This window comes from Macrobrachium nipponense, chromosome 4, assembly GCF_015104395.2.
Source record: "Macrobrachium nipponense isolate FS-2020 chromosome 4, ASM1510439v2, whole genome shotgun sequence".
Classification (NCBI taxonomy): Eukaryota; Metazoa; Arthropoda; class Malacostraca; order Decapoda; family Palaemonidae; genus Macrobrachium; species Macrobrachium nipponense.
The window spans coordinates 94,606,986-94,633,580 of record NC_061100.1 but is presented as its reverse complement, the minus strand read 5'-3'; the positions used below and the strand labels follow the sequence as shown (position 1 = coordinate 94,633,580).

General features: G+C 37.8%; 1 protein-coding gene across 1 annotated transcript in view; it reads right to left on the bottom strand.

Annotated features, from left to right (window-relative positions):
• Nucleotides 1–994: 994 nt before the first annotated feature.
• LOC135211036 (flotillin-1-like) overlaps nucleotides 995–26,595 on the bottom strand; it is a 27,762-nt gene continuing 2,161 nt past the window's right edge. Inside the window, exons 3-8 of the mRNA XM_064244072.1 lie at nucleotides 5,176–5,391; nucleotides 4,351–4,431; nucleotides 3,606–3,712; nucleotides 2,678–2,888; nucleotides 1,329–1,493; nucleotides 995–1,091 (exon numbers count right to left, since the gene is read on the bottom strand). Of these exons, the coding sequence (XP_064100142.1) occupies nucleotides 1,071–1,091; nucleotides 1,329–1,493; nucleotides 2,678–2,888; nucleotides 3,606–3,712; nucleotides 4,351–4,431; nucleotides 5,176–5,391 (801 nt within the window). The 3' untranslated portion in view covers nucleotides 995–1,070. The remainder of the gene's footprint in view (nucleotides 1,092–1,328; nucleotides 1,494–2,677; nucleotides 2,889–3,605; nucleotides 3,713–4,350; nucleotides 4,432–5,175; nucleotides 5,392–26,595) is intronic.

Here is a 26,595-nt window from a genome sequence, read left to right as displayed (position 1 = left end):
CAGCCGAAAAAGAGACGTTTTGCCATTTTTACAGGAGAGCAGAGAGCGGCTGATGCTGACAACAAAGCATGAACATCATCAGCACAGGTTTCCGAAGACGCAAGTTCTCATTTTCATCCAAGAAGACAGAAACGGACCCATGTCATTCACTGTTCTGTAGCTAAGTCTAATTCTACATAAATGCAACAACTTAGAATAACATAAATTTGCTTAAATAAGTACTTATTCTACAATATTTACAACAAAATTTTTCTGTCATAAAATCTAAACTCAGGCTTAACATACATTCGGCACAATATGACCACTTTCTGCATCACTTATACCATTTAATGTGTCATGCAATAAACAAATAATAAATGAAAATACCATAAAACAAATCATGAATAGTCTTCGAGTATAAAATTTCTTAGCATAAATTCTTCTCAGCAAATAAAATTAAGCAAATAAAATTGAATGTAGCACGGTTTGAGTTTAAAAGCTACACAATATGTACAGTATTTGTAATGCAGCACATGTAAGAATATTTAGATAAATACCTCTTGAAATGAGTTAATTACTTTTCAAATGCTCTCTTGTAAGATTTGTGCATGAAGAATTCTTAAATTTTTCGCTACACTTCTGACAATAGTTCTAAAGACCTGTATCACATCTACTCACCATACTTGTCAAAACTCTATGTAAATGCAACAAACAGTAAGATTTGATCATTTTTCCACTGTATACCTTGAATTCCAAGATGAAACTGACATGAAGAAACTCTCTCCCAATCAAGATTTTGAACCAAGGTCACGAAAGAATGTTCAGTGGCTCATCCCTGAGCCATAATAAAGATTATGTTTCATCTTAGTCCAAAAGTACAGATACCCATCCGGTGAATTCAGATATTATCACACACCTCACATGACCAAAATTTCCCACTGGTTGCTGAGCATTTTTTGGCAGTGAAATTTCCTGGTCGAGTTTACCAGAACTCTGTGTAGACAACCGTTGATCCCCCCTTTCTTCTCTTCTCTCCAGCGCCATTTCTTATGGTTAAGGGTAATGTTTGTGATTTTTTATCATAAGTGGCACTACACTGCAGTCTGAAGAGTCTGAAATGCATGAAAAGTCTTGTACTCTAATCTGTACTGTACACAGCTGTTTCCAGCTGGCCAGGAAATATCATGAATGAGGAATCAAATTTTAAACACAATGTCAAAAGTGAAAGAAATTTATGGAAATCAGACTTACATTGTCCAGTCCAAAACTTCATTAATTTGGCTAAAGAAATCTACTATAATCTATTAATAATTTTTCAGTACGTACATTAAACAACTGCAAAGGTTTACCTGTTTCATATTCACTCCCGTCATGTCGTTTATCATGTCTGGGACGCTCACGACAATGTCCATCACTTCTTTCGTCATTTTGTGGGCGCCTAAGGCACTGTCCCCTGTGGACACCATCTTTACTGATTTGGTGTTTGCCAGAGCCTGGCCAATGTTTCCAATCATCTGAGGTAGGAATAATGAACATTATACTTAATGATTCAGTAATTATAGTATTACTGCCTAACTTATACATACCACATTTATCAGTTTGGTAATGTGCTTACACCAGCCAAAAACACCTTGAAAGGAACTAATTCTTTCTCTATTTTGTACATCAGAGACTGAACAGATACAAATGAACAAATGAGACAAGTCCTCTCTGAAATTGATGCTCAAGGATCTAGGAGATTCTAAGGTTTTGTATTTCCTTCTCTTATCAAATGCTCACTCTTTTGGAAATTGGTGAGTGTCATATTCATCTTTCCATTATCAACAATGCTTGTATTTAACCTCCAAAACTTTGTCAGCATACAGGAATAAAATATCAGTTTTCAGCTACATACATAATTTGATGCAACTACAATTTCTTCATACATTTTGCACCAGATGATATTAGATTACCCATTGTCTCATTTCATATTAGTCTAAATGCATTCAAAACCAGGAATTAATTCAACTAATGCCACCTATTCAGAATTTACAAAAATAATTGGATTTTTGCCCAAATTATTCATGTTTTTTAGGAAATTAGAACTAAACTGATATTATTGGTCAGCCACCTAACATTTAAGTGTTAAGTTATTAATTAATTAAACCAATAACTTTTATCATAAAGGACTCTTGTTGACGCTGTTCCACAATGAAAACATATGTGATAAATAATCTTAAAATGTTACTGCAATTCTCAATTATTATACAATAAATTTATCATAACAAGAACTCTAGATGAAGTGAGTATCTAGATATGAAGTGAGTACGTATTTAAAAAAAAAAACTTTATCTTTCCATTTGATGAATATCTCACTCACTTTCAACTCTATTCTGAGATGGAAGCAGTTCAAAAGCAACAATGATTATGCACATTAGTTCCTTAAGTAACAAGTGAAAAACTGGGCATAGGAAAGTTTAAGACGCTGGACAGCTAGGCTAGAAAACACCGAAGGACTGAAAGAGGAGTGAAAAGCAGTCATGCAGCTGGAAACTGATAGGGGATGGTGCAAAAGAATTTTACTACTGCCTGCAGTACACCATTCAAGAGGCACTGCAGGCAGTAAGCCATAGAGTGTAAGTCTACTTAATTTTCTTAACCTCAAATCATCTGTAACTTATTCAGAGAATAAGAAATCTTTCCTTGAAAGAAGACAAACCTTTGGCAAAGTGTTAAGGTACATGTCCAAGATGGCAGCCTTTCCAAACTCATCATAGGCTTCAGCTTTACTGTGCAACTGGGCAGCGTCAGCCTTGGCTCTCTTCTCAATGGCAAAGGCTTCGGCTTCACCCTTGAGCTTGATTGCTTCAGCCTCGGCTTCGGCTTCGAGTACTGCCTTCTGTCTCTCTGCTGCTGCAATAACCTCTAGCCTTTAGATGTAAAAATGTATTTTTGGCATAAGATATGCAAATTCAGTTTATTTATGAGCATTATAGACACTAATGATATATGAAAATATATCCTCTGCGGTGACAGCATCCTTAACATTTATGATGTATATGAAAAAACTTGTTGCACTGAAATGTAGTTGCAATCTATATACAACTTTTGATGACCATTTTTCAACTTGACTAACCAGACAAATAAAATGTCACATGTATCACTGAAAGTTCATGTTCCTTTTCTTATGACTTTCTTCAATGTTCTTGCTACTCTCAAATAATATTCATGAGATACTGTATTAGAATACTGTAGTACTATTCAAAATCAATTTGTTGTCCTCCATCAAGAAACTGGTATTTTGGAGCCCTACCATCTACAAAACTTGATCAGAATTCATCAATCAATATTTGGGAAAGTTTGTAGGCAGACAAGACAAACCACCATACACAAAAAAAAAGCAGAGAGATATTGGTTAACACATAAACTCTTTTAACTTCCCACAGAGACTTGGTTGGCTCTCAAAAGCACATTGTAAAATGTCTGATACAAATGACACGCAAAGAACATGTTTTTGTCGTATCCCCCTCCCAAAACAAATAAAAAAAATAATGGAAATACAGTGGTACATCTAAAAATATTACACTGGAAAACATTATGTGAACATACCTTAATAAACATCCAGAGAGAAATAACAGATATTGTACCTGTACTTTTCAGCTGTGGCAGGTTGTTTGACCGTAGACTCAATGTGCTTCTTACGACGTTCAATTTCCTGTTCTTCCAGTGCAATCTGACCCTTTCTCTCCACAACCTGTAATCAAATATACATCAGTTGTCATATAAAGTTTCTTATACAGTATAGTATACAAGGGATATAAAAATCAACACAATGGGGCTGTGTGATTTCTGAATTAGTGGAAAGGGTTGCACTAAAGTGCAAAACTTTATTTAAAAATTGCTAAAGGTTATATTACTAGCACTGGGTGACTTGTCTGATACAGACAATAGTTTACAAGTGCTACAATTTTAGCATTAATAGTCATAATACATAACTGCATTAGTTAACACTTGAGAATTGTAAAATAAAAAGCTAAATTACCCTATTATTAATATTAAATTATTCAGAAGAGGAACCCTATTCATATGGAACAAGCCCACCAAAGGGGCCACTGACTTGAAATTCAAGCTTCCATATAATATCGTGTTCATTGGGAAGAAAGGGGTAAAGGGAAATACAGATAGAATTCACATTGATATGCACCAATAACTTTTGTTTACTGTTGTAACAATTCTCTAAAGTCACCAAACACTTAAAAAAAGAGAACAATGGACACAATTGCTTACATTATAATCCAAACTGATAAGTTAAATACCATACTGTTGAGTTTTGTATGTCAGCAAATGTGATAGTATTGATTTTGAATCAAAAGAGAACGGCCATATGCAAACCTTCGTTTCCATTTCTTCCTCTTTGATCTTCTGTCTTGTGATGCACTCTTGCAGCGTGTAGGCCAAATCAGCCTCAGCTTTCTGGATGAAAAAGGAAAAAAAATTAACATTTAAAACAATGAAAATGTTTTGGAAATAGTTTACTGGGAAAAATTCTTCAGTTTATATCTAGCAATATTCTACATGTTGTTGATAATCAGAAATATATACAATGAAATTTATGTTGAATACAGCATTAATAGATTCAGCTCACTCTAGATACTTAATGATTTTATTTTAAACCTTCTCTTTGGAAATTCTTCTCCTGCTCTCAAGGGTTAGGCCTTGTGAAAACCCATATACCTTGATGGTGAAGGTGCACATTCCCTTTTCTTTTAAAATGTTTTAGTTTTTCTTTCAAGTTATCATTTGGTTCATGTCAAATGATTCAACTCTTCAAAAATAACCTTCCTAACCTTCTCTCTCTCTCTCTCTCTCTCTCTCTCTCTCTCTCTGTCTCGTCTAATGCAACTGAATGGGGATCTAAATAACACCTATGAATGAGGGAGATGAACCTTAGTTTCTTACATTACTGGGAAACTGCACCTCTCAAATAAAAAAAAATTTTAAACTTAGAAATGTCATAAATACAATGATAACACCTTGAACCTTAGAAGTAAACAAAAACATCTTGAAACTTTGAAGTAAACACTAACATCCTGAAACTCAGAACCACATCTTAGCTCTTGCATAACTCCCACAGACTCCAAGACCAATACACAATTACAGACCTGTCCATCCTAAAGTATTCAGTTAAGATATAACGATAGTCATATGAATATTTACCTTGGTATTAACTTCTCTATCATATCCTGCTTTCTGAGTCTCGAAGTCTCTGTTGGCCTGGGCTTTCAAGGTCTCGTTGGCATATTTGGAAGCAGTTAGTTCTTCATCTGCAATGGCCTTCTTGATGGAGGCATCTTTCTGGGCTATGGCCTCCCCTATACGAGCATCTCTTTGAACCTCTGCCGTTCGGGACATACCTAAGGCTGTTAAATAGCCCTGAAAGAGGTCAAGATAAAATCACAAATGTCATTGTGTAATCAAGATGATAAACTTATAAAATGGAGTACAATTATGCAGTGAACAGGTAGAGGTGCAGAAATATAGATTATGAAAAGTGAAGAGTAATCTAAAAATACTGCTACTGGGTCTTGGAGATATATAAAATTGTTATAAAACTATATACTGCAGTGGTACACTTCTGTTTAACATGAGGCACAAACTGGCTTAAGCAAGTAATCATTTCAACTTTCCAAAATAACATAACAGTACAAAAATACTATTGGCACCTGTGTTAATCACTATAAGGTGCAAACTACACTATGACACTGAAACACGTGATAATGTCCAATACTTTCATATCAAGTTCAATTCATAATTTCTCTTTTGTGCCTAAGATAGTGACAAATTTCACTAAATATCATCACACACTCTTCTTTGAAATTACTGTCATTATCTTAGCCTACATTGCAGCGCAGTATCAGACTTGGTGAGGGTTATGATACTTCACACATGAACCAATACTAAACTTGGGTGATAAAGTGTAGAGCAAACTTTCTTGTTAACTAATTCAAAAATAATTTTTAATAAGCTTCGAGTGTTAGCATTCATATAACATGATCCTCTATGTTGGTCTAATTCCATCTATTTTCTGTAAACCTTACAGCACCTGACTGAATTTTTTTTTTCACATAATAGCATTTTTGAAAAAAGTATACTCCTTTATTTTTGCCTATATGTACATACCATAATTGGCACTAAGGTACCCTCTCTTCCATTTACTGGCACTTTTCTAGTAAGTAATCATGACACTGAAGACTTTTCAATTGTACTACTGTTGGAAATGATGGTTTAATACTAAGAGGATTTTACATTCCTTTTTATATACATCATTACTAATTTTGATGTTAAAAGGCTAATTTCTTTAATTTCCATCTTTAGCACTGAAGGACCTTTGGTACTATTTTTCAAGGTTGTATATTTGATGTTAAAGGATCATTTTCTTTTATTTAAGTGACATTTTTCACAAACAAGAATCATTCCTCTATATTTCCTTGGGATGTATTTGATGTTACAGGAGTCATTTCTTTCAGGCTTGCTACTGCTCCAAACAGCTTGTCAGTTGTAGTGTTGGCCTAATGGTACAGTACTACTCAGTTTGCTAGGAGTTTTTGAGTTTTTTCTTGGCTACAACTAAAATGTGGAATAGTTTGCCTATTGCAGTTGTGGAGTCTTTTGACCTCCAAATGTTTAAGCCAGGAGCAAATTCGTTCCTGCTTTCTGCTGACATCTGAATGTCAGGTGTATTAGTGCCATTTTATATTCCCTCATGTTTAATCATATACATAATAGTACTACCTCTTTGTTTAACCTGTTTTTCCCTGCAGGCTGATTTCCCTTTGGAGCCCTCTTGGGTTCATAGTCTGTTGGCTCTGTCCTTAAAGGTTTTGTTTTCCACTAAGGATTCAAAGAAAGAAAGAAAGATAAACTGAGTATCTGGCGTGACTCTGCGACCAGGGTGACCAGATTTTGAAAATTGAAACAAGGGACACCTAAATTGGAGAGGTAGTTGAACAAAATATATATATATATATATATATATATATATACAGGCAGTCCCCCGGGTTACGACGGGGTTCCATTCTTGAGACGCGTCGCAAGCCGAAAATCGTTGTAAGCCGGATCATTGTCAAAAATCCTAAGAAAACATTACTTTTAATGCTTTAGGTGCATTCAAAACTATGTAAACTGCATTTTCTTATTGCATTTTCATAAAAAAAACCTTTAAATATTGATTATTTTGCATTTTTGGTGTCATATTTCATCTGCCAGATCAGCATTTGTAGGTGTCGTAACTCTGGAACATGCGTCGTAACCCTGGAACATTTGTCGTAACCTGGAATATTTCGAATGAGATAATAATATTTGAAAAGCGTCGTAACATCAGAAACGTCATAAGCCGAGACCGTCGTTAACCCAGGGACTGTCTGTGTGTGTGTGTGTATATATATATATATATATATATATATATATATATATTATATATATATATATATACACACACACACACACACACACACACACCACAACAAAAAAAACATATATATATATATATATATATATATATATATATATATATATATACAGGGGGTCCTCGAGTTACGACGTTGATCCGTTCTTACGATGCATCGTAACACGATTTTCAGCGTAAGTCGGAACATTGAAAAATACCACATGATTTAATGTAAATACCTATCAATAACAACGAGAGAACAATTCCTTACCTTTATTAGTTTGATTGGCTTGCACACTGGAGAGGAAGCTGCGGTGCTGGAGAGACTGGGGGAGGTTAGTGAAGAAGAAAAAGAACCTCCAGAAGTTGCTGGAGACATGCTGAGGCAGATGATTCTTGAGGTGAGGCAGAACATACTAGTACTGGAGATGCTGAGGCAGGTGATTCTTGAGGTGAGGCAGAACATACTACTGGAGATGTTGGGGCAGGTGAGTCTTTAGGTGAGGCAGAACCTACAGAAGGTGCTGGAGATACTGGGGCAGGTGAGTCTGGGTTAGCAGAACATTCAGAAGGTGCTGGAGATTGTGGGGCAGGCGAGTCTGGATTAGCAAAGGAGGCAGCTGAGGTAGAGGGTTACAGGGACTCCTCCGCAGGCCCTCTCTCACCTTCTTAAAATACTGCCCCTCCAGGGTTAGTCTGAACAGAGAGCGACCTCTTTTCAATCCAAGATCTCCCTTGTAACACTGCATCAAAATCCATGACGCCTCTGGAAAAATAAACCCTAGTTGAAACCTGTCCAAGTTGGGATCCTGAGCCTCAAAAGTTGAAACAACGCATTGCTGCAACTCTGCCAAAACCTCTTTATCAAGTCCTGCCTTGTGAAAGCCTCTAGGCTTGGGGTGGGGGGGTGTTCTTCTTCTTCCTTCCTTATTATCTGCTTTCCAGTTGTATTCAGGTCCCTCAGCAGATAACTCCTCGCCATGAGGAAGTCCAGCAGCCTCTGGTAAACAAATCATCAATCCTCCCCATCTCCAAATTGATTTCCTTTACTCAGGGAGGCAACAACGTTCTTGACAAACTAGCTGAATGGTGTCCTCAAACCAACACATGGAAATCATTCAAAACAAAGTTGAGGAGACAAAATTTTCTTATCCAGACCCACACTCATTGTTTGTTTGGCTTAACCTGACCTCCCAGGAACTTAGCCAATTGTTCTTTACAGCATCAAGGATCGTTGTATGGAATTTTCCAAAAGTCCGTTCAGAGTCAAGTCCTTCTTGGTTTCAGTTGCCTGTTTAAAGCCATTAGCCAATTGTTCCTTCGTAGGTAGTAGGCCTTGTAACGAAGCAATCACTCCTTGGTCCATAGGCCTGTAAAAGGGCCGTTGGTATTAGGTGGAAGGTAAAACCACCTGAACATTAGGGTTGGAAGTCTCCCAGCTGGGCAGGGTTGTCCAGGGGCATTTGTCCAGCCACTAGCAAGACCTTCTAAAGGGGATACCCTTTGGAGGCGCAATACCGCTCCACACTTGGAACAAAATGGTTTACGAACCAGTCCTCAAAACACTTGCAAGTGTCACCCATGCCTTCTTTTGGTGGACTTCCAAATTACTGGTAGTTGACCCTTTCCAAATGCCCTGGAGTGCCCTTGGATTTTCAGCCTGATACAACCAAACAAGGGCTTCAGTTTGAAGTCGCCAGCAGCATTACCCCAAGAAGTAACGTTTAAGCCTATCCCCTTGCTGGCTTTTATGACCGGGGTGCTGACTTGACTTCCTCCCCTTGGCGACTTGTAAAGTGCGGTTAGGCATACGTTTTCCAAAAAAAAACCTGTCTCGTCTACGTTTAAACACTTGCCTGAGCAGAAATAACCCCCCTCCTTAAATTATCTCAGGACAACGGCTTTTTTAGGAAATTGCACTCGCTGCTTTCTTCATCCCCACTAGCAGCTTCACCTTTGCAAATTTAAGGTTGATGGTTAATTGGCCCGAGCCTTTAAATCGACATTAAACAATAAACCCCACCCCTTACTAGCCACAAACTCTTCACTTTGTCACTTCCCTCCCCCTTTTCTTTTTCAAACGCATTCAAAACAATCTTTTCGCTTCTCCTGAAATCACCATAAGGGCCCTGACTGGGATACGCCGTGGATTTTGTCTTCCAACCAAAGCACCAACTAAACCTTTCCATTTCCAATTATTAGGGACCATACTGCTGGCTTAGTTTATCACTGTCGCTTTCATAGGAAGCAGATCCGTTCACAATGTTCAACGATGCGCTCTTTATCTTTGATAATGGTAGCAACGGCTTCGAATACGGCTTAAGGCCTAATGCGAGCGGGCAATGTTTGTTGGCGTTTCTCCTTTCTCAGAATCGCTTTATAATGTCCACCTTTAATTTCCATGGTGATGGCCCTTTCTTTTCTTCCGATGCCACTACCATCAGAAGAGTCCGCCTTGCGCTTGGGGAGCCATAACAAAGAGCAAAAAGTTACAAAAAAAACGATACAAACACGAGGGAGAGAGAGCAGTGTAAACAACCAAAAATGGCGTATAGGGCGAGGAATGAGCGTATAGCGAAAGCGGACGCCGTTCCATCCCCCCTCCCCCACCAAAGCGTATTTCTTCGCCGTGCGCCTGGAAATAGTTAGCGGTTTGTTTACGTTGCTTAACGACGCTAAACCGCGTTTAAGACGGAACGACGCAAAATATTTATTTTTGTTTATTTTGTTTTATGGGGGCTGCGCGTTCGTAACCACGAAAACATCGTTAAGGTCGAGAACCAGCGTAACCCCGCGGACCTTAACTGTATATTATATTATATATAGATATATATTAAAGATATATATGATATATTATCTATATATTTATAATAACACACAAACACACACCACACACACCCACATTATATATAATATATCTTATATTATATATCTATATAATAGTATATATATATATTATAAGTGTTCCCCCCACCGTATTCGCGGGGGTGGATGCAGTTACCATGAACCCCCCAGTGAAATAGTTAGAAACCCGCGGAATGTTTGGAAACCCCTATAAAAAACGCTAAAAAACAGCCTATTTTGTTTGTTAAAACTCAAGAAAAACCACTCTAAAAATGTTTCATAACTTGGGTTTTTTTTGTAATACTTTTATCACAAAAAACAAAGTGCATTTTATGATGAAATTGATTAAAAAAAAAAAAAAAAACAGGGAATTTGTGGTAATTTCTCATCAGAAAAATAACGTGAATATGCGCGAATTTTTCCGCGAATAATGCGAAGAAACGTTCCCGGAGAGAAAATAATCCGCCAATGTGTGGGAGTCCGCGAATACGGGGGTGTCCCACTGGTGTATATACCTTATATATCTATATATATATATTATATATAATATACTATATATATATATGAATAACTTGATCACGTAATTTAGGTATGTACGTAAAAATGTTGATGGCTATGTAAAAGAAATAAAAGGGTTTTTTTGCCCCACGAAGGAAAAAAATGAAAAACCGAGTTCAGACCGAAGTAACTTTCGGTCCGAATAGGGGAACCGAAAGTAAATCTGGCTAAAAAACTCGCTTTTCATTTTTTTTTCCTCGCGTGGCAAAAAAACCGTTAGAGTCTATATATATATATATATATATTTATATATATATATATCTATATCTAATGAATTATACTATTATATATAGATTAAATATATTGATAGTATTATGTATGTATATGTATATATATTTCCATATATATAATCTATGATTATATATATTCCATATATTATTTATATATATAATATTTATTATATATATATATATATAGATATAATATATATATATATATGTTAATATATATATATATATATTATATAGATATATATATGTAATAGGTGGTGCACAGTGTCGTTATTCCAAAAGACAATAACTTAATAATACTTAAGAAAAAGGCACGAAACGGATAATAAGGAAAAAAGGGAAAGGGAATACGAAATAATGATTTTTCTTAGTTGAAGGGATTGTTCGTTACTTCCAAAACATTAGGCTTTTAGACCATTAGGAAACATCTGGTTTTCATACCCTCCCCAAAAAGGCCTCTGTCCGTACCAGCGATTAGTGACCAACAAGAGATTATAGTCACGGAGGGATAATCGCCCAAGGCACCTTCGAGAAATTGGAAAACTACTCTCATTAGCGCCTATAGACTAATCAGCGTTCCCTTCGTGAAACAGGTCAGGAGAGAGCCAATCTGGGCATACGTTAAAAAGGAATTCCTATGACCCAGTTGTTAGAAAGAGGGAAGTACCAAATTTTCTTAAAAGCTTCCACCCTCCCAAAGGTAGGCCTCTGTAGTACTCGACGAATCAAAAGACATGAGTGTCGGTCATAAGACGCCCAAAAGGCCCGGTTGGGTATCAACGGAATGACCTATGAGGTTTACCAAGGGGAATAGGCCCCTCCTAAGAAGCCAGGACATGAAGAAGGAGGCGTATAAACAAAATTCAAAAAGCCTACGAAGTTACTGTTAGAGACCTGACAGGAAGGCGGGTCTTGTATAATGTTTGCAGCCACTAAGGGCACAAGAAGTCTTTCAGAAAATGCCCACACCCACAGTCCCCCCCCCCAATAAATCCAAAATCCAAAGCGGGGCTAAGGAGATTTTCAACTTGAACAAAAAGGCGAGCGAGACAGAGAGAGAGCAGGGAGGCAAAGGGGAAACAGAGAAACCAAGAGAGCGAACAAATCTGGGGAGGCCTGAGGGAGAACGGCAGTCGGCCGTCATTGGCCGTGAAACAGAGAACGGACAGAAGAATTCCCCAGAAAGAAGAAACAGGTGCAAAAGGTTTGGGGTGTGTGCGAAGCAATCAAAAGACAGTGGAAAGTGACAATCAAATACATCAGTTAAATTTCCCTCGTTTGCATATAGACTCGTAATTGCAAAACAAGTGCCAATTAAGTTTTATCAGTCCAAGAGCCCAGTAACTCAGAAGGTGGAAAAACGTGTGTAAGAACCCCTAATAACGAAGAATAAACTTATGCAAAGAAACATATCAATAATTTCTCATCCTAACAGAACCCCTTTACCTAATTCCCCAAAGTAACAGGCCTCCACGGCAAACACGTTACCTTAGATCTGTGCAAAGAAAAGTAAAGTGACCGCCCCCCCCCCCCCCCCTACCCCCCTCAAAGATTTATTGGTGGCAGAGCGATGGGATACGATGAGATAAACAAGATTGATAAAGTGACAAGATTAATTGATGTCGATAGGCGATAGGAAGAGACAAAAGACACAGCAAAGAAATGGAGTGTGATTAAGCGACGTGAAATACGAAGGACACGAAAATGACAGTTAAAGGGACAGCGGCTGCTGACGAAAACGGAAATCAAAAGTTTAGTGTCGGCAAATAAGAGATTTCAATCCATTCAGCCACTCGAAAAAGAAAGAAGTTCTCCCCAAAGGACAGTTACCAGTGCTTCCCCAAATACAAGGACCAGTTACCGAGTCGTAAACAATAAAAAGCGCTCCCAAAAAAGCCAATCCCACACTTTGCGAAAGAAGTAAAACTCCCACTCTGAGGAACCAAGGAACAGTCGTTCCACTAGAAGAACAAGATGTCGAAAGCATGAAGAAAACAAATAATTCAAGAGGAAAGAAAACGATCCCGAAAAAACGCAACAGTCCAACCGCAATACCCCCCCCCCCCCCTTGAGGAGAGAAGAGAGAGAGAAGTCCCCTTCCCGCAGACAGTAACAAACGCATCATTTCAAACGCGCTGGTAGGCCGAACGCAAAGCTGTTCAGACGGTAAACCCGGGGTGTCGAAGACGACGAAACGGAGTTAAGTCCAAAATAATTTATTCCCACCACTTACCATAAACATTAAAAGTAAAAAATTACGCGATCAAACATTTCAGGTTAGACAATTTCTGGTATTTATCAAGATTAAAACAGATTTCAACTCTGAACCTTTTTTGGCAACGAAACTCTTCTATTTCTTCATTTTAATAAGTTATAACTAATCAAGATACTAAGACCTTTTATCCCGAAACCATTTGTATTTCCGAACCAATAACTTTTAAATTTTAATTTGAATTTTGAATTGTGTCATTTTATGTTCATTTTTTTTTATTTTTGGTTGGTTTTGTCGATTTGTTTGTACTTTGTTTTTTTTTTTTTTTAGTATTTGCTTTTAACTTTTTAATTCGTTACGTCGAATGAATGTTTGCACTTGTTTTTATTTTGTGTTTGTTTAGGATAACAAGGGTAATTCACGGGAGGTCTCTCGTTAGCGTACACTTTACGGTCAGTTCAGTATCGTTTTACCAGTACTGTTAAGAGGGTTTTGTTGTTGCTTAAGAATCGCTTACCGGTAACGTAAGACTTTGAGAATATTTCTGGGAAAATTCTTTTATTTTATTTTGGTGATCGAATACTTAAGTAAACATAATTTATTGTTATTATCATTATTTTTCTTTCGGGATATTACTGTCATAACTTTGATATTTTTAATGATACTCAGTACTTAAGAAAATTTCCATTAACGAGTCGATGGTCAAAGGGAGACAGACTCCTTATCAGAACGTAAGAACGCTTGTGCTCACGAGAAGTCAAACAAGGAAATTAACCATGCCGGAAGGTACACAGTCCGCGAATTCGAGCGCAGCAGTAATGGGAACACATAAGGGACATGTGATTAATCACATAGCTAAATTTTGCGGAAGAAAGGATGGCCAGTTAGCTTGTAACTTAGAGAACTGGATAGAGCAAGTGGAGACACGCCTAGATAGCATAACGGGGACAGATAGAGAAAAGCTTATTGAAGCCAAGAGTTATCTTGATTTGGAAGCCGGAGGAGACTTAGAACGATACGTCCACTCCGAGACTTACCGAGATCTTAAGAATTGGGAAGAATTGAAACGGTATTTCAGGAAGGTTTATTCCACAGTTGGTGAAAGAGATCCAGTTACTAGCTTGGCAAGGATAGTGCGTCAATTTAAGTTAGACGAAAGACGTTATCAAGAGTTTAGCTCTCAGTTGTATAACAATATGAATGAATGGGGGTAACTTCATGGAATCCACAGGTTGGATAGAGGTAGAAGGAGGCAAGCAAAAAATGTTAATGAGTCATGTCAAAAAAATATTTAGACTAGCAATAATGATTGGAAGCCTACCTACGGAAGTTATTGCAAGGATGACTCGTAAGTGGGAGACATCCGATGATGTAGCAGAGATTGAAGAGGAGGAAACAAAAATCTTAGGTAGAAGACCTGAAGGGAATCCTATATACAGACCTTTAGTCGCTATAGGACAAAAGGAAAAGGGTCCAAATAGATCTAGGACACCATCTGGAAATCAGAATAAGATGACCAGGTAATCTTCTCAAGGAGGATTTTCGACAGTCACGTGTTATAACTGTCAGAAGAGAGGACATATGCCAGTGACTGCCGAGGGATGGCCTTCTGTCCTTTCCATAAGAGAACAGGACATAGTGCCCGAGAATGCAGAAATAAATTTGTTTCAGCTCCTAGAGGTAGATCTCAGTCGAGAGGCAGAGGTAGAAACCAAAGTCAATCTCCCCCAGTTAGAGGAAATAGGGATTCCGTCCCAAATAGATATGCTAATCAAACAGCAAGTATAGGGTATCAACCAGTTCAGTCAATGTCAGACGACGCAATGGGAAATTTTCTGCTTACTGGTACAATGAATCTTCCTCTATAGAGAGACAACGTCCGGAATGTCAAGGCTAAGCCCAGCTACACAGGTTAGCAAAGTTGATGTAGGAAATGAATATAATTATAGACCATTATTTCCCGCACATGTCGGTCTAGAGAAACCTATCGTTACATTCTTTGATACAGGAAGTCTAAGAATATAATGTCAGAAAAGGTGTATCGATTGTATTTTTTCTCACTTAAGTTTGAATCCAGCGGTAGATTGTAGAATTACAGACGTCCAGGGTAATGATATCCACGTAATTGGACAGTTAGATTTCCATTTTAGGCTAGGAAGAATTGCTCTAAGAGAAAATGTTCTGGTAGCCAGAGATTTACAATTAGCTTTTGCCCATTTGCTGATAGGTTATCCAACTATGGCTAGACAAGGGATAAGCATTGATGCCCTAGAGAACAACTAGTGATTAACAACGGTCGTGAGATTTCTAGAATACCATTATGCAAGTTAATTAAAAGAACCCAGACTCAAGAGAATCCCACGATGAAAGGTATCTTAAAGAAGGATAAGACAGAGGGAAGATATCCAGAATGCATCACGAGTTCACAACAGATCATTAACCTTTTAGAATCAAATCAATGCACTTATTTAAAGTTAGAAAGGGAATTAAGACTTAAACCAGGAGAAAGTACGTGGGTAGAATGTACAGTAAATCCAATTTTTGAAGGGAAGGAAATTCTCACGCTTACTGAAAAGTCGCAAGTAAACGGAATACATTATTCTTCTAGTTTACATGAAGTCAGACAGGCAAAATAGCGTTACAGATTACGAATAACAGAGGAGGAAAGGTTAAGTAACACCAGGTACAGAGATAGGCCTAGCAGAAGTATACTCCATACTATCCGAGTTGTAGAGCGGGAAATACCGTAGCAGCAATTAGTAAGGAAATGAAAATTACGCTCAGGACATAAAACTGAGAAGAGCTAAAATAGGATTTCATTTAAAGAAATTAACAAGGAAAACCATGTTAGAGAAGAATTCATAGACTTACTGTGCGAATATAATGATATAGTCGCTCTAGACGGCGACACCTTGGGAAATACACGCGAAATAACGCACAAGATAGACATTCCATCAAACACCAAGCCAATTTACATACCAGCTTACAGAGTAGCACATTCCCAGAAGGAGATCATTGAAAGAGAAGTACAAAGAATGAATAGGCAAGGAATAATAGAACCATCTAAATCCCCATGGTCTTTTCCACTTTTGCTAGTTCCTAAAAGGGACAAAACTTACAGAATAGTTGTGGATTTCAGAAAATTGAAACCAAATTACTGAAAATGATCCTTATCCAATGCCGTCAATGCGAGATCTTATCGCTACTATAGGTCCAAGAGATACTTCACACTATAGATTTATTGTCAGGGATTCTTGCAAATTCCTCTAGACGAAGAAAGTAAACCTTGACTGCTTTTTCCCACTAGTAACGGCAGATACCAGTATGTAAGAATGCCATTTGGTCTAAAGTCAAGCCCGGTAACTTTTGTAAGATTAATGGATAAAATTTTGGGGCGATTACTAGGCAGGACGTACACTGTTACATAGATGATTTGGTAATAGCAACAGACATATAGAGGAACACATAGACTTAGTCAGAGAAGTCCTAAAGAGATTAAGAAAAGCCAACCTGAAGCTTAAATTAAAGAAGTGTAACTTCCTTAAAAGGAAAATAGACTACCTTGGTCATACACTAAGTGAAAAGGGCGTAGAAGTAAACGACTTAAAGATAAAGTCAATTAAGGAGTATCCTACACCTCAGTGCAAGAAGGACGTAAAGTCATTCTTAGGTTTAGCAGGATTTTACCGCAAGTTCATAGGGAACTTTGCAGTCATATCCGCACCACTAACTGAACTTTTAAAGGAACACGTATCATTTGTATGGACAGACAAGCAGCAAGAAGCATTCGATGAATTGAAAGAAAGATTAACACATCCCCCAGTACTTAGCTTCCAGACTTTGGCAAAGAATTCTTTTTAGCCACGGACGCAAGCCACATTGGTATAGGAGCATGTTTAATGCAAAAGCAAGATAATAAGTATAATGCCATAGCTTATTACAGTAGGAAATTAAAGCCCTCAGAAGTGAACTACTCAGTAACAGACCTCGAGTCTCTAGCTATTATAGACGCTTTAAAGCATTTCAGATATATCATTTTTGGTTACAAGATAACCGTGTTCACGGATCATTCAGCTGCAGTAGAAATGCTAAAGAACCCTAATTTTTCTGGACGAAGAGCCCGTTGGTTCATGACAGCCCAAGATTATGACATAGAAGTGAAATATGTCCCTGGGAAGACGAATAAGGTAGCAGATGCATTATCAAGATATGTATCACAAGATGATAGTATAAATATGATAAGTCAAGAAGAAGAAAAGAATGAAACAATGTGCAGTGACGTAAATGTACTTACCATGCATTATACAGAGGAGCTTTCCCGGCAAAATTTCATAAAGGAACAAGAAAGAGATGAAGATATAAGGGAACTGTTCAAATACGTTAGAAACGAAAGAAAACACAGCCAACAAGAATTAACCGAACTAGGTAGGAAGGTTGGATGTCCCACAGATGCACTAACGGACATAGATGGCGTATTAATTGGATGTGTCACGAATATGATCCATTTGGTCAATTTCTAGGTGTACTGCACAAAAGGTTAGTACCTAAGAGTCTAAGAAACAAGGTCATTGAGCTAATGCACGATGATGACATGAGAGCTCACCCAGGAAGGGATGAGACAATTAGATTAATTCAAAGAACTTTCCATTGGAAGGGAATTCACAAGGATGTTAGTAATTATGTGAAGAGCTGCAATACATGCAACAGCTACAAGGGAAGAACAGACAGGCGGAAGTACCACTAGGGAAATATCCTATCCCACAGACTCCTTCGAAAGAGTATCTATTGATCTTATCACTAATCTTCATACCACGAGTAAAGGGAATAAGAATATACTAGTATGTATCGACGCGCTCACGAGATATACAGAGTTGGTACCACTAACTAGTAAAGGTGCCAAGGATTGTGCAACCGCACTCTTCGATAAGATATTTTGCAGATATTCTGCCCCACAGCTCATTATTTCTGATAATGGGACCGAGTTCAACAACTCATTAGTTCAAGAAATTTGTAACGCCTTTAAGGTAGAAAAGGTAGCGATACAGCCGTATCACCCAGCTAGTAATGGCTTAGTAGAAAGGAATAACAGGAAGGTTTTAGACGTATTGCGTCACACAGTAGGACAGGATCCTGACTGGGACGTCAATTTACCTTTATTCCAATTATCATTAAATGCAAGGCATCATACGAGTATTCGTGCAACTCCCATAAAAGCTTTGATGGGATATGAACCCAGATTACCTTATGCATGGCTGAATCAGCCAATACAGCCAAACTACTCTGAAGATATCATGAAGATAAGAATCGGGAACTTTAAAGTAATCCACAAGCAATTGCACAAGAATTTAGAAGAAGCCCAGCAGAATATGATAGAGAAGCATCAAGAAGGATTAAGGCCTGTAGACTACAAGAAAGGGGATGAAGTCTATATTAAGAAGGAAGTAAGAAGTGGTATTAATTATAAGTTAGCCACAAAATTCACAGGACCATACAAGGTCGTAGACGTACAAGAAACTAAGATAAAGGTTAAGAAAATGAATAACCAAATGCCTTCCACATATGCTGAATCATTAGAAGAAGAAGAATTTTGGATAAACAAGGACAAGGTCAAGAGAACCAAAGAAGTTGAAGAACCCGAAATGACAGAGACGTCAGAAGAAATTCCAGAAGAAGGAACTAGATATAACCTAAGAAATAGAAGAGTCACTTTTCAGTGAAACAGAAGAGCAAACCCATTAATTCATCCAATTATTCCCATGTATTTATTTGATTTCTTTATTGCTAAGTTTACCTTCACCGGTTGACTTAGGAATAATCTTTTATTGTTGCAATTCTTACTTTAATTAGTTGGTTTGTAGCAATTTTTTTTTGGTTAAGTGCACTTAACTTCAAATTTATTTTGACTTGAAGGGAATTATTTGGGTATGTAAGAAATGGTTCAAAGCGCAATATAAGAATTTCAAGACGTATATTAAGTTTAATCGTTCCATAAGAACATTCTTAGAAGTAAAAGAATAAATAAGACGGGTTAAGAAAGACATTAAGAAATTTTAAGATAAGGGAATTCATTTCAGAAATGACTAAGATTTTGAAGGGGTAATTAATACACTTACTTTGTTCAAATCCATTAGATGTTGATTGATGAAAACTTACTAATAAGAATATTAATCGATGAAGACTCACTAACAAGAAGTTAATTGATGAAGACTCATTAACAAGATAGTAGTTGTTGAAAACTTACTAACAAGATATTGATTGGTGAAAACTTACTAATTGTTGTCACAGTAGAAGAAACCTACAAGTATTAACCACTAACCGGTTCCTTTAACCGAGTTGCCAATTTTGTTTTAGTATCAAGCAGTAAAGTTATATAGTTTAATGTACAAGGATTACTCAGAATTACAATAAGAATGCCCAATGAAATTTTCCATAAACACAATACACAATCTCAGTAGGAAGTCAAGGACTCACTTGTTATTGCATACAAATACACAAGGATATTTTCTCCAAGGACTTGTCTCCAAGTAGCAGGTCGCAGCAAACAAGAAGCCATCAAGTGTCGTCAACAAAGAACGAAATTTATTTTTCCATAAAGAAAGACGATATCCACCTAGATAGAATAGGACTGAGGACTGAACCAATCATATACTGTAAACTTGGATAGTTACCATTATTTTTTGTGCTTCTACCATGCATTTATATAACTTATGACTTAAGGGCTTATGTATGTTTAACTTTCAGTTTTCTTGTTTTTTGGTGATTTATTTTGTTTGCATTCAGTTTCATGTTTCTTAATGTGATTTACTCATATTTGAATTCAGTTTGATGATTCTTTTAATATTACTTAATCAAGTACTTGTTCATATTCATATTCAGTTTTTATGTTTCTCTGAATGTTACTTACTCAAGAATTTATTCATGTTTACATTCAATTTTGATTGTTGCCCTTAATGTTACTTAATCAAGGATTTGCTCATGTTTACATTCACTTTTGATGTTTTTGAGTCAAAGTTTCAATATGATTTCCAAGAAGCATAAGTTAGGAGCCCTCTTGTAGGTATAATATTTGCTTCAGCTTAGATAACGCTGTCGGAGTCAGCGAGGTAGCGGGCCGAGACTGTAATAGTGTGGCACAGTGTCGTTATTCCAAAAGACAATAACTTAATAATACTTAAGAAAAAGGCACGAAACGGATAATAAGGAAAAAAAGGGAAAGGGAATACGATAATGATTTTTCTTAGTGAAGGGATTTTGTTACTCCAAACATTAGGCTTTTAGCCATTAGACATCTGGTTTTCATCTCCCCCAAAAAGCCTCTGTCGTACCAGCGATTAGTGACAACAAGAGATTATAGTCGACGAGGGATATCGCCCAGGCACCTTCGAGAAATTGGAAACTACTCTCATTAGCGCCTATGACTAATCAGCGTTCCCTTCGTGAACAGGTCAGAGAGAGCCATCTGGCATACGTTAAAAAGGAATTCTATGACCCGTTGTTAGAAAGAGGGAAGTACCAAATTCTTAAAAGCTCCACCCTCCCAAAGGTAGGCCTCTAGTATCGACGAATCAAAAGCCATGAGTGTCGGTCATAAGACAGCCCAAAAGGGGTATCAACGAATGACCTATGAGGTTACCAAGGGATACGCCCCTAAGAAGCCAGGACATGAAGAAGGAGGCGTATACAAATTCAAAGCCTACGAATTACTGTAGAAGACCTGACAGGAAGGCGGTCTTGTATAATGTTTGCAGCCACTAAGGCACAAGAAGTCTTTCAGAAAATGCCACACCCAGTCAAAAATCCAAAAATCCAAAGGCGGGGCTAAGGAGATTTCAACTGAACAAAAAGGCGAGACAGAGAGAGAGCAGGGAGAAAAGGGGAACAGAGAAACCAAGAGAGAGAACAACTGGGGAGCCTGAGGGGAGAACGGCAGTGGCATGGCCGTGAAACAGAGAAGGACAGAAGAATCCCCAGAAGAAGAACAGGTGCAAAAGTGTGGTGTGCGAAGCAATCAAAGACAGTGAAAGTGACAATCAATACTCAGTTAAATTTCCCTCGTGCCTATAGACTCGTAATTGCAACAAGTGCCAATTAAGTTTTATCAGTCCAAGAGCCCAGTAACTCAGAAGGTGGAAAACGTGTGTAAGAACCCCTAACGAAGAATAAACTTAATGCAAAGAAACATATCAATTAATTTCTCATCCTAACAGAACCCCTTTACCTAATTCCCCAAAGTACAGCCTCCACGGCACACGTTACCTTAGATCTGTGCAAAGAAAGTAAGTACCGTCACATATATATATATATAATATATATATATATGTATATATATATATATATATATATATATATATATATATATAAATATAATATATATATATATATATATATATATATATATATTATATATATGTGTGTGTGTGTGTGTATGTATATACATATATATATATATATATATATATATATATATAATATATATATATATATATATATATAAATATATAAATATATATATATATATATATATATATATATATATATATATACATATATACATATATATATATATATATATATATATATATATATATATGAGCTGATTTAATACAGTTTGAATATGCCTTTTCCGTGATATTCTTAAGTCCCGTGAAACCGTTATAAGTGATACTGTGTGTATGTGTAACAACACAAGTCGACCGCCAAAGACGTTACAAGTTGGCGTGGCTTGGCAGTTCAAAAGAGTGCCACGTATCTCTATATCCCTTCGTGATTGGCCCTTGTGTCTAAGGAGCTAGAATAACCAATCAGCTTCTTGCATAACGATGCCATCTGAAAGGGGGCATTTGAAACAGGCCGCACCATCGGTCAGAGGAGTTCGTTAGCGGGCCCCATACAGCACAGAGTGCCCAGTGCAGGAGTGCCAGCAGTCCCGTTCCCGTCAGCCGCCACACAAGGACGTGTATCGTCATGAGTGTCAATAACAGTCTAACCTGCCGTCCGGTTGTGCACTAGCATAGTTAAAGTAATATAATTACAAGTAAAGGCCACCTGTGTAGCTAAGAAAAATACACCTGTGTTAAACGTTCCCTCGATTATTATTTTTGCATGACCTCCATTGCATGCACATAAACTTATCTCTCTCCTGTTTTTTTCCTTCATATCCCGAACCCACAAATGACCGAGATCAGGTCATATAATTTTGGTGTCATGGGGTCTTGCGAATAATCGCATGAGGTTCTGTAAGGTTCTTTAAGGTTCTGTAAGGTCCTGTGGGGTTCCTGAGTCCTGTAATGTCCTCTGGGGTCTTGCGACTCTTGTGGGGTGCTATGAGGTCCTATGAGTTCTTAGGAGGTCTTATGAGGTCTTTTGAGGTCTTGTGGCGTCAAACAAACATTAGTGCTAAATCATTTTTGGCGACAAACAGTGATATGAAGTGAAATAAGCATGGAAACGAGTGAAAGTTCAATGAACTTTGATGACGAGGGAAATGGTGAAATGAACAGACTGGATAAAAACAGTTATGGCTAAAGCAACTGGCAAAAAAGTGGTGAACAGTGCTATTAGCGGAAATAATAAATTGAGTGGCCCTACGATTTCAAAATGCATAGTACTAACCAAACAGTGTACAATCACAAACCAAGATTTCGAAAAGCGCAGTGCTAACACGAAAGACAGTGTACAATCACACCAATATTTCGAAATGCACAGTGCTAACCAGAAAGACAGTGTACAATCACACCACACGATTTCGAAATGAGCAGTGCTAACCAAAGAGACAGTGTACAATCACACCATACGATTTCGAAATGCATAGTGCTGAACAGAAAGACAGATTACAATCACACCATACAATTTTGAAAAGCACAGTTCTAACCAGAAAGACAGTGTACAATCACACACCCTACGATTTCGAAAAAAACGCAGAGCTAACTAGACAGACAGAGTGCGATCGTAGAAATCATTAATAAATTACCACTGTTAGATAGTTTTGCGACCAAATTCGGTGACGAACGGGCGAGAGAGAATTCGAATCTGCGGAAGTATTAACAAAATATTAGAAAAATCCGTTAAGACAGAGACTAGTGTGAGAGAATTCAAAATCGACGATTGCAGCGCCAAATTCAAACGATGGTGGTGGCACCCGAACACCCTTTGTGACCCTTCGTGACCCCCCGAGTAACCAACTCGTGTAGCAGACCAAGTAGAGGAGTAAAGAACGTGTTTCGAACGGAGAGATGGCGAGCAGTCCAACCTCACGAGGAAGGAAGGAAGTTGGCAGTAGCAGGAGATGGCATGGAGGTAATGCCGGGAAGGTAGTACCCCTGGTTACCCCCAGTGCCGTGCGGGACTGTTATGCAGAGCCCGGAAACAAGGGACGCCTTGTTGTCTTGTTGTGAGGGAAGGGATGCAAGTCCCCACCCTGAGAAGTAGAAGACGAACCTGTCCACCCCCAAGTCAAGAATGCTGGGACAGAGAGAGGTCGAACAGAGCCTCTCCCCCCACGACCCCGTGGGAAGGGGGAAGTCCACTCCTATTTCTGATCGCGACTTTTTGAAGAGTAGAGGGATGGTATTAACAAGGTGAATAGAGCAGAAGTTCCCTTACCAACCTCGACCCGTGAAGGAAGTCACAATACCTGCCTAAGGTATGGATAGGATGGCGCGATGTTAGAATTAAGAATAGCTGATAGACGTCAGATGACAGCCAGCAACCAGTGAGAGAATTCATGCTCGATGTGAAGAAGATACAAGCAAACTAATAGCATCAGTAGCGATCGTCGGCACCGCTGCTGGCACTAATAGAGTTGCTGACCTGTGAGCAAATTGCATAGAAAACGGGAACATCTCAACCGTATGGCAGAGAGGGACAGTCACAGGATAGTACCTTGGGACACTATGGGGAAGTGATGAGAGGATACCCTTCACACCCCCGGAGGTGGGAAACCCCGCCGTGGTTGCGAAAAGTTGTCACTGATAGTAATATTAGTATTAGTTCAACTGCACAATGAACGAGTTGTGTAGTTTTAGTAGCGTAATCAATAGCATGTTGTTTTAGGGAAATGCAGATAGGGAATTTGTAGAAAGTAACATTAGAAAAAAAATTTGTATAAAAAAAGTAAGAGAAAAAAAAGGATGGTTCTCTTAGGCCATGTTCTGATTATAGTTAACGTATCACGAACGACAATGCATCCCATTTGTCCCCATTGAAGAATTGTAATTAAGATTTAAAGACAGAATTATTAACGTAAGTTCATTAAAGAAATTGTTTGAGTAAAGTAACGAGACTGATATTTTTGTTGAAAGAGTAATCAGAATTTCATTGAGAAAGAGTAATCAGATTTTCATTGAGAAAGACTCAAGTAATTTTTAAATTTGATGATGAAGTGAGAACAAACTGTATTTTTATCCCTGATATAGATATGCCCTTCAGAATGTTAGTTTCTCAACAAGATCGTAGGATCGAACAACTGTTAGAGTTTGCATTGTGAGGATTGATCATATAAAAAAAAAGTATTGAGAGTAGCAGAAGATCTTCCCAAGAGTATACTGTAACGCACGAGCCAAAGAGAGAGAGGAACTGTGACGCTTACAGTTAAATGTTTCAGTTACTAGTGGGTGAATTGCACAGAAAACAGAGGCAAGTGAGTAAGCTGTTTGTGTGAAATTGCTGAGCGAGTGCCATGGGGTTGTGCATGTGATGAGTGTGTGTGGGTTTGCTAGTGTGTAAGGGAGTTGACTGACAAGTCACAGTGTTTTGAACATGCAGGAGATAAATGCTTAATTAAAAAAAAAAAAAAAAAAAAAAAGAGTAACTTGTCTTGCCACCGTTCCTCCCTCTTCGATAAAGCAAACCATCCACATAATTTGTAAGTGCGTGTAGTTGCCTTGCGTAGCATACCAGCGCGAGTCATGAATAAATGTGTCCGTCACAAAGTGAACAGAGAATATCATAAAAACATGCTTATGCACTTTTGTTTCATGTCAGCTATTGCTGAGAAATTGATGTCTAATTTTTAAAACATTTTGTTACAGTTCCAAGCATATAATGAGTGAGTCTATGTATTCATAATTGTATTATTTTCTATTGCATTATTAATTTTATTGCATTTCAAGTCGTATAAAACATCTTATTGCAATGTATCTAATTTTTATTCATTTCTATTGATGGCAATTATGCTGTGTCCAAAATTTCATATCATTGTCAATGCTGTGTATGCTTTGTCAGAAATTTATGATCTTCCATCAATGATGTGGGAGTGTGTAGTTATTTTGAAAAAAAAAAAGTTATTTTTTTGAGTAATCTTTGAATTTTTTATTTCTTTTAATTTTTTTTGTTTTGTTTTATTGTGTTGCAGAAGGAACTCAGTAAGTTTTCTTATGCTTTTACCAAATTTCTTATGAGTAACGTTTCATTTTTGACTCATGTTTTGTGAATTTTTGTTTATGAATTTAGCTGTTTCGAGCTGGAGCTATGACTATCCATTTTTTTTATTGATTTCATTGAATGTGAACCAAAATTTGTTTTTCTGTATGACACATTGTGAGGCATGAGACTCATTTGTTGTAACTTATGTTTGTAACACGCCAAATGGCCCTACCCTAATAGTTTTAAATTTTGCACAAACTGGATGGTACGGCACTCAAAGCGGTGTGGCACTCAAAGAAGAACAACAATGCGCAAATCATAAGATCAGTGTATGTCCTGCGGGACACAAGAACTGGGGAGGGAGTGATGAGCTGATTCAATACAGTGTGAATATGCCTTTTCCGTGATATTCTGAAGTCCCGTGAAACCATTATAAGTGATACTGTGTGTATGTGTAACAACACAAGTCGACCGCCAAAGACGTTACAAGTTGGCGTGGCTTGGCAGTTCAAAAGAGTGCCACGTATCTCTATATCCCTTCGTGATTGGCCCTTGTGTCTAAGGAGCCAGAATAACCAATCAGCTTCTTGCATAACGATGCCATCTGAAAGGGGGCATTTGAAACAGGCCGCACCATCGGTCAGAGGAGTTCGTTAGCGGGTCCCATACAGCACAGAGTGCCCAGTGCCGGAGTGCCCGCAGTCCCATTCCCGTCAGCCGCCACACTAAGGACGTGTATCGTCATGAGTGTCAATAACAGTCTAACCTGCCGTCCGGTTGTGTACTAGCATAGTTAACGTAATAATTACAAGTAAAGGCCACCTGTGTAGTTAAGAAGAATATACCTGTGTTAAACGTTCCCTCGATTATTATTTTTGCACGACCTCCATTGCATGCACGTAAACTTATCTCTCTCCTGTTTTTTTCCTTCATATCCCGAACCCACAAATGACCGAGATCAGTCATATACATATATATATATA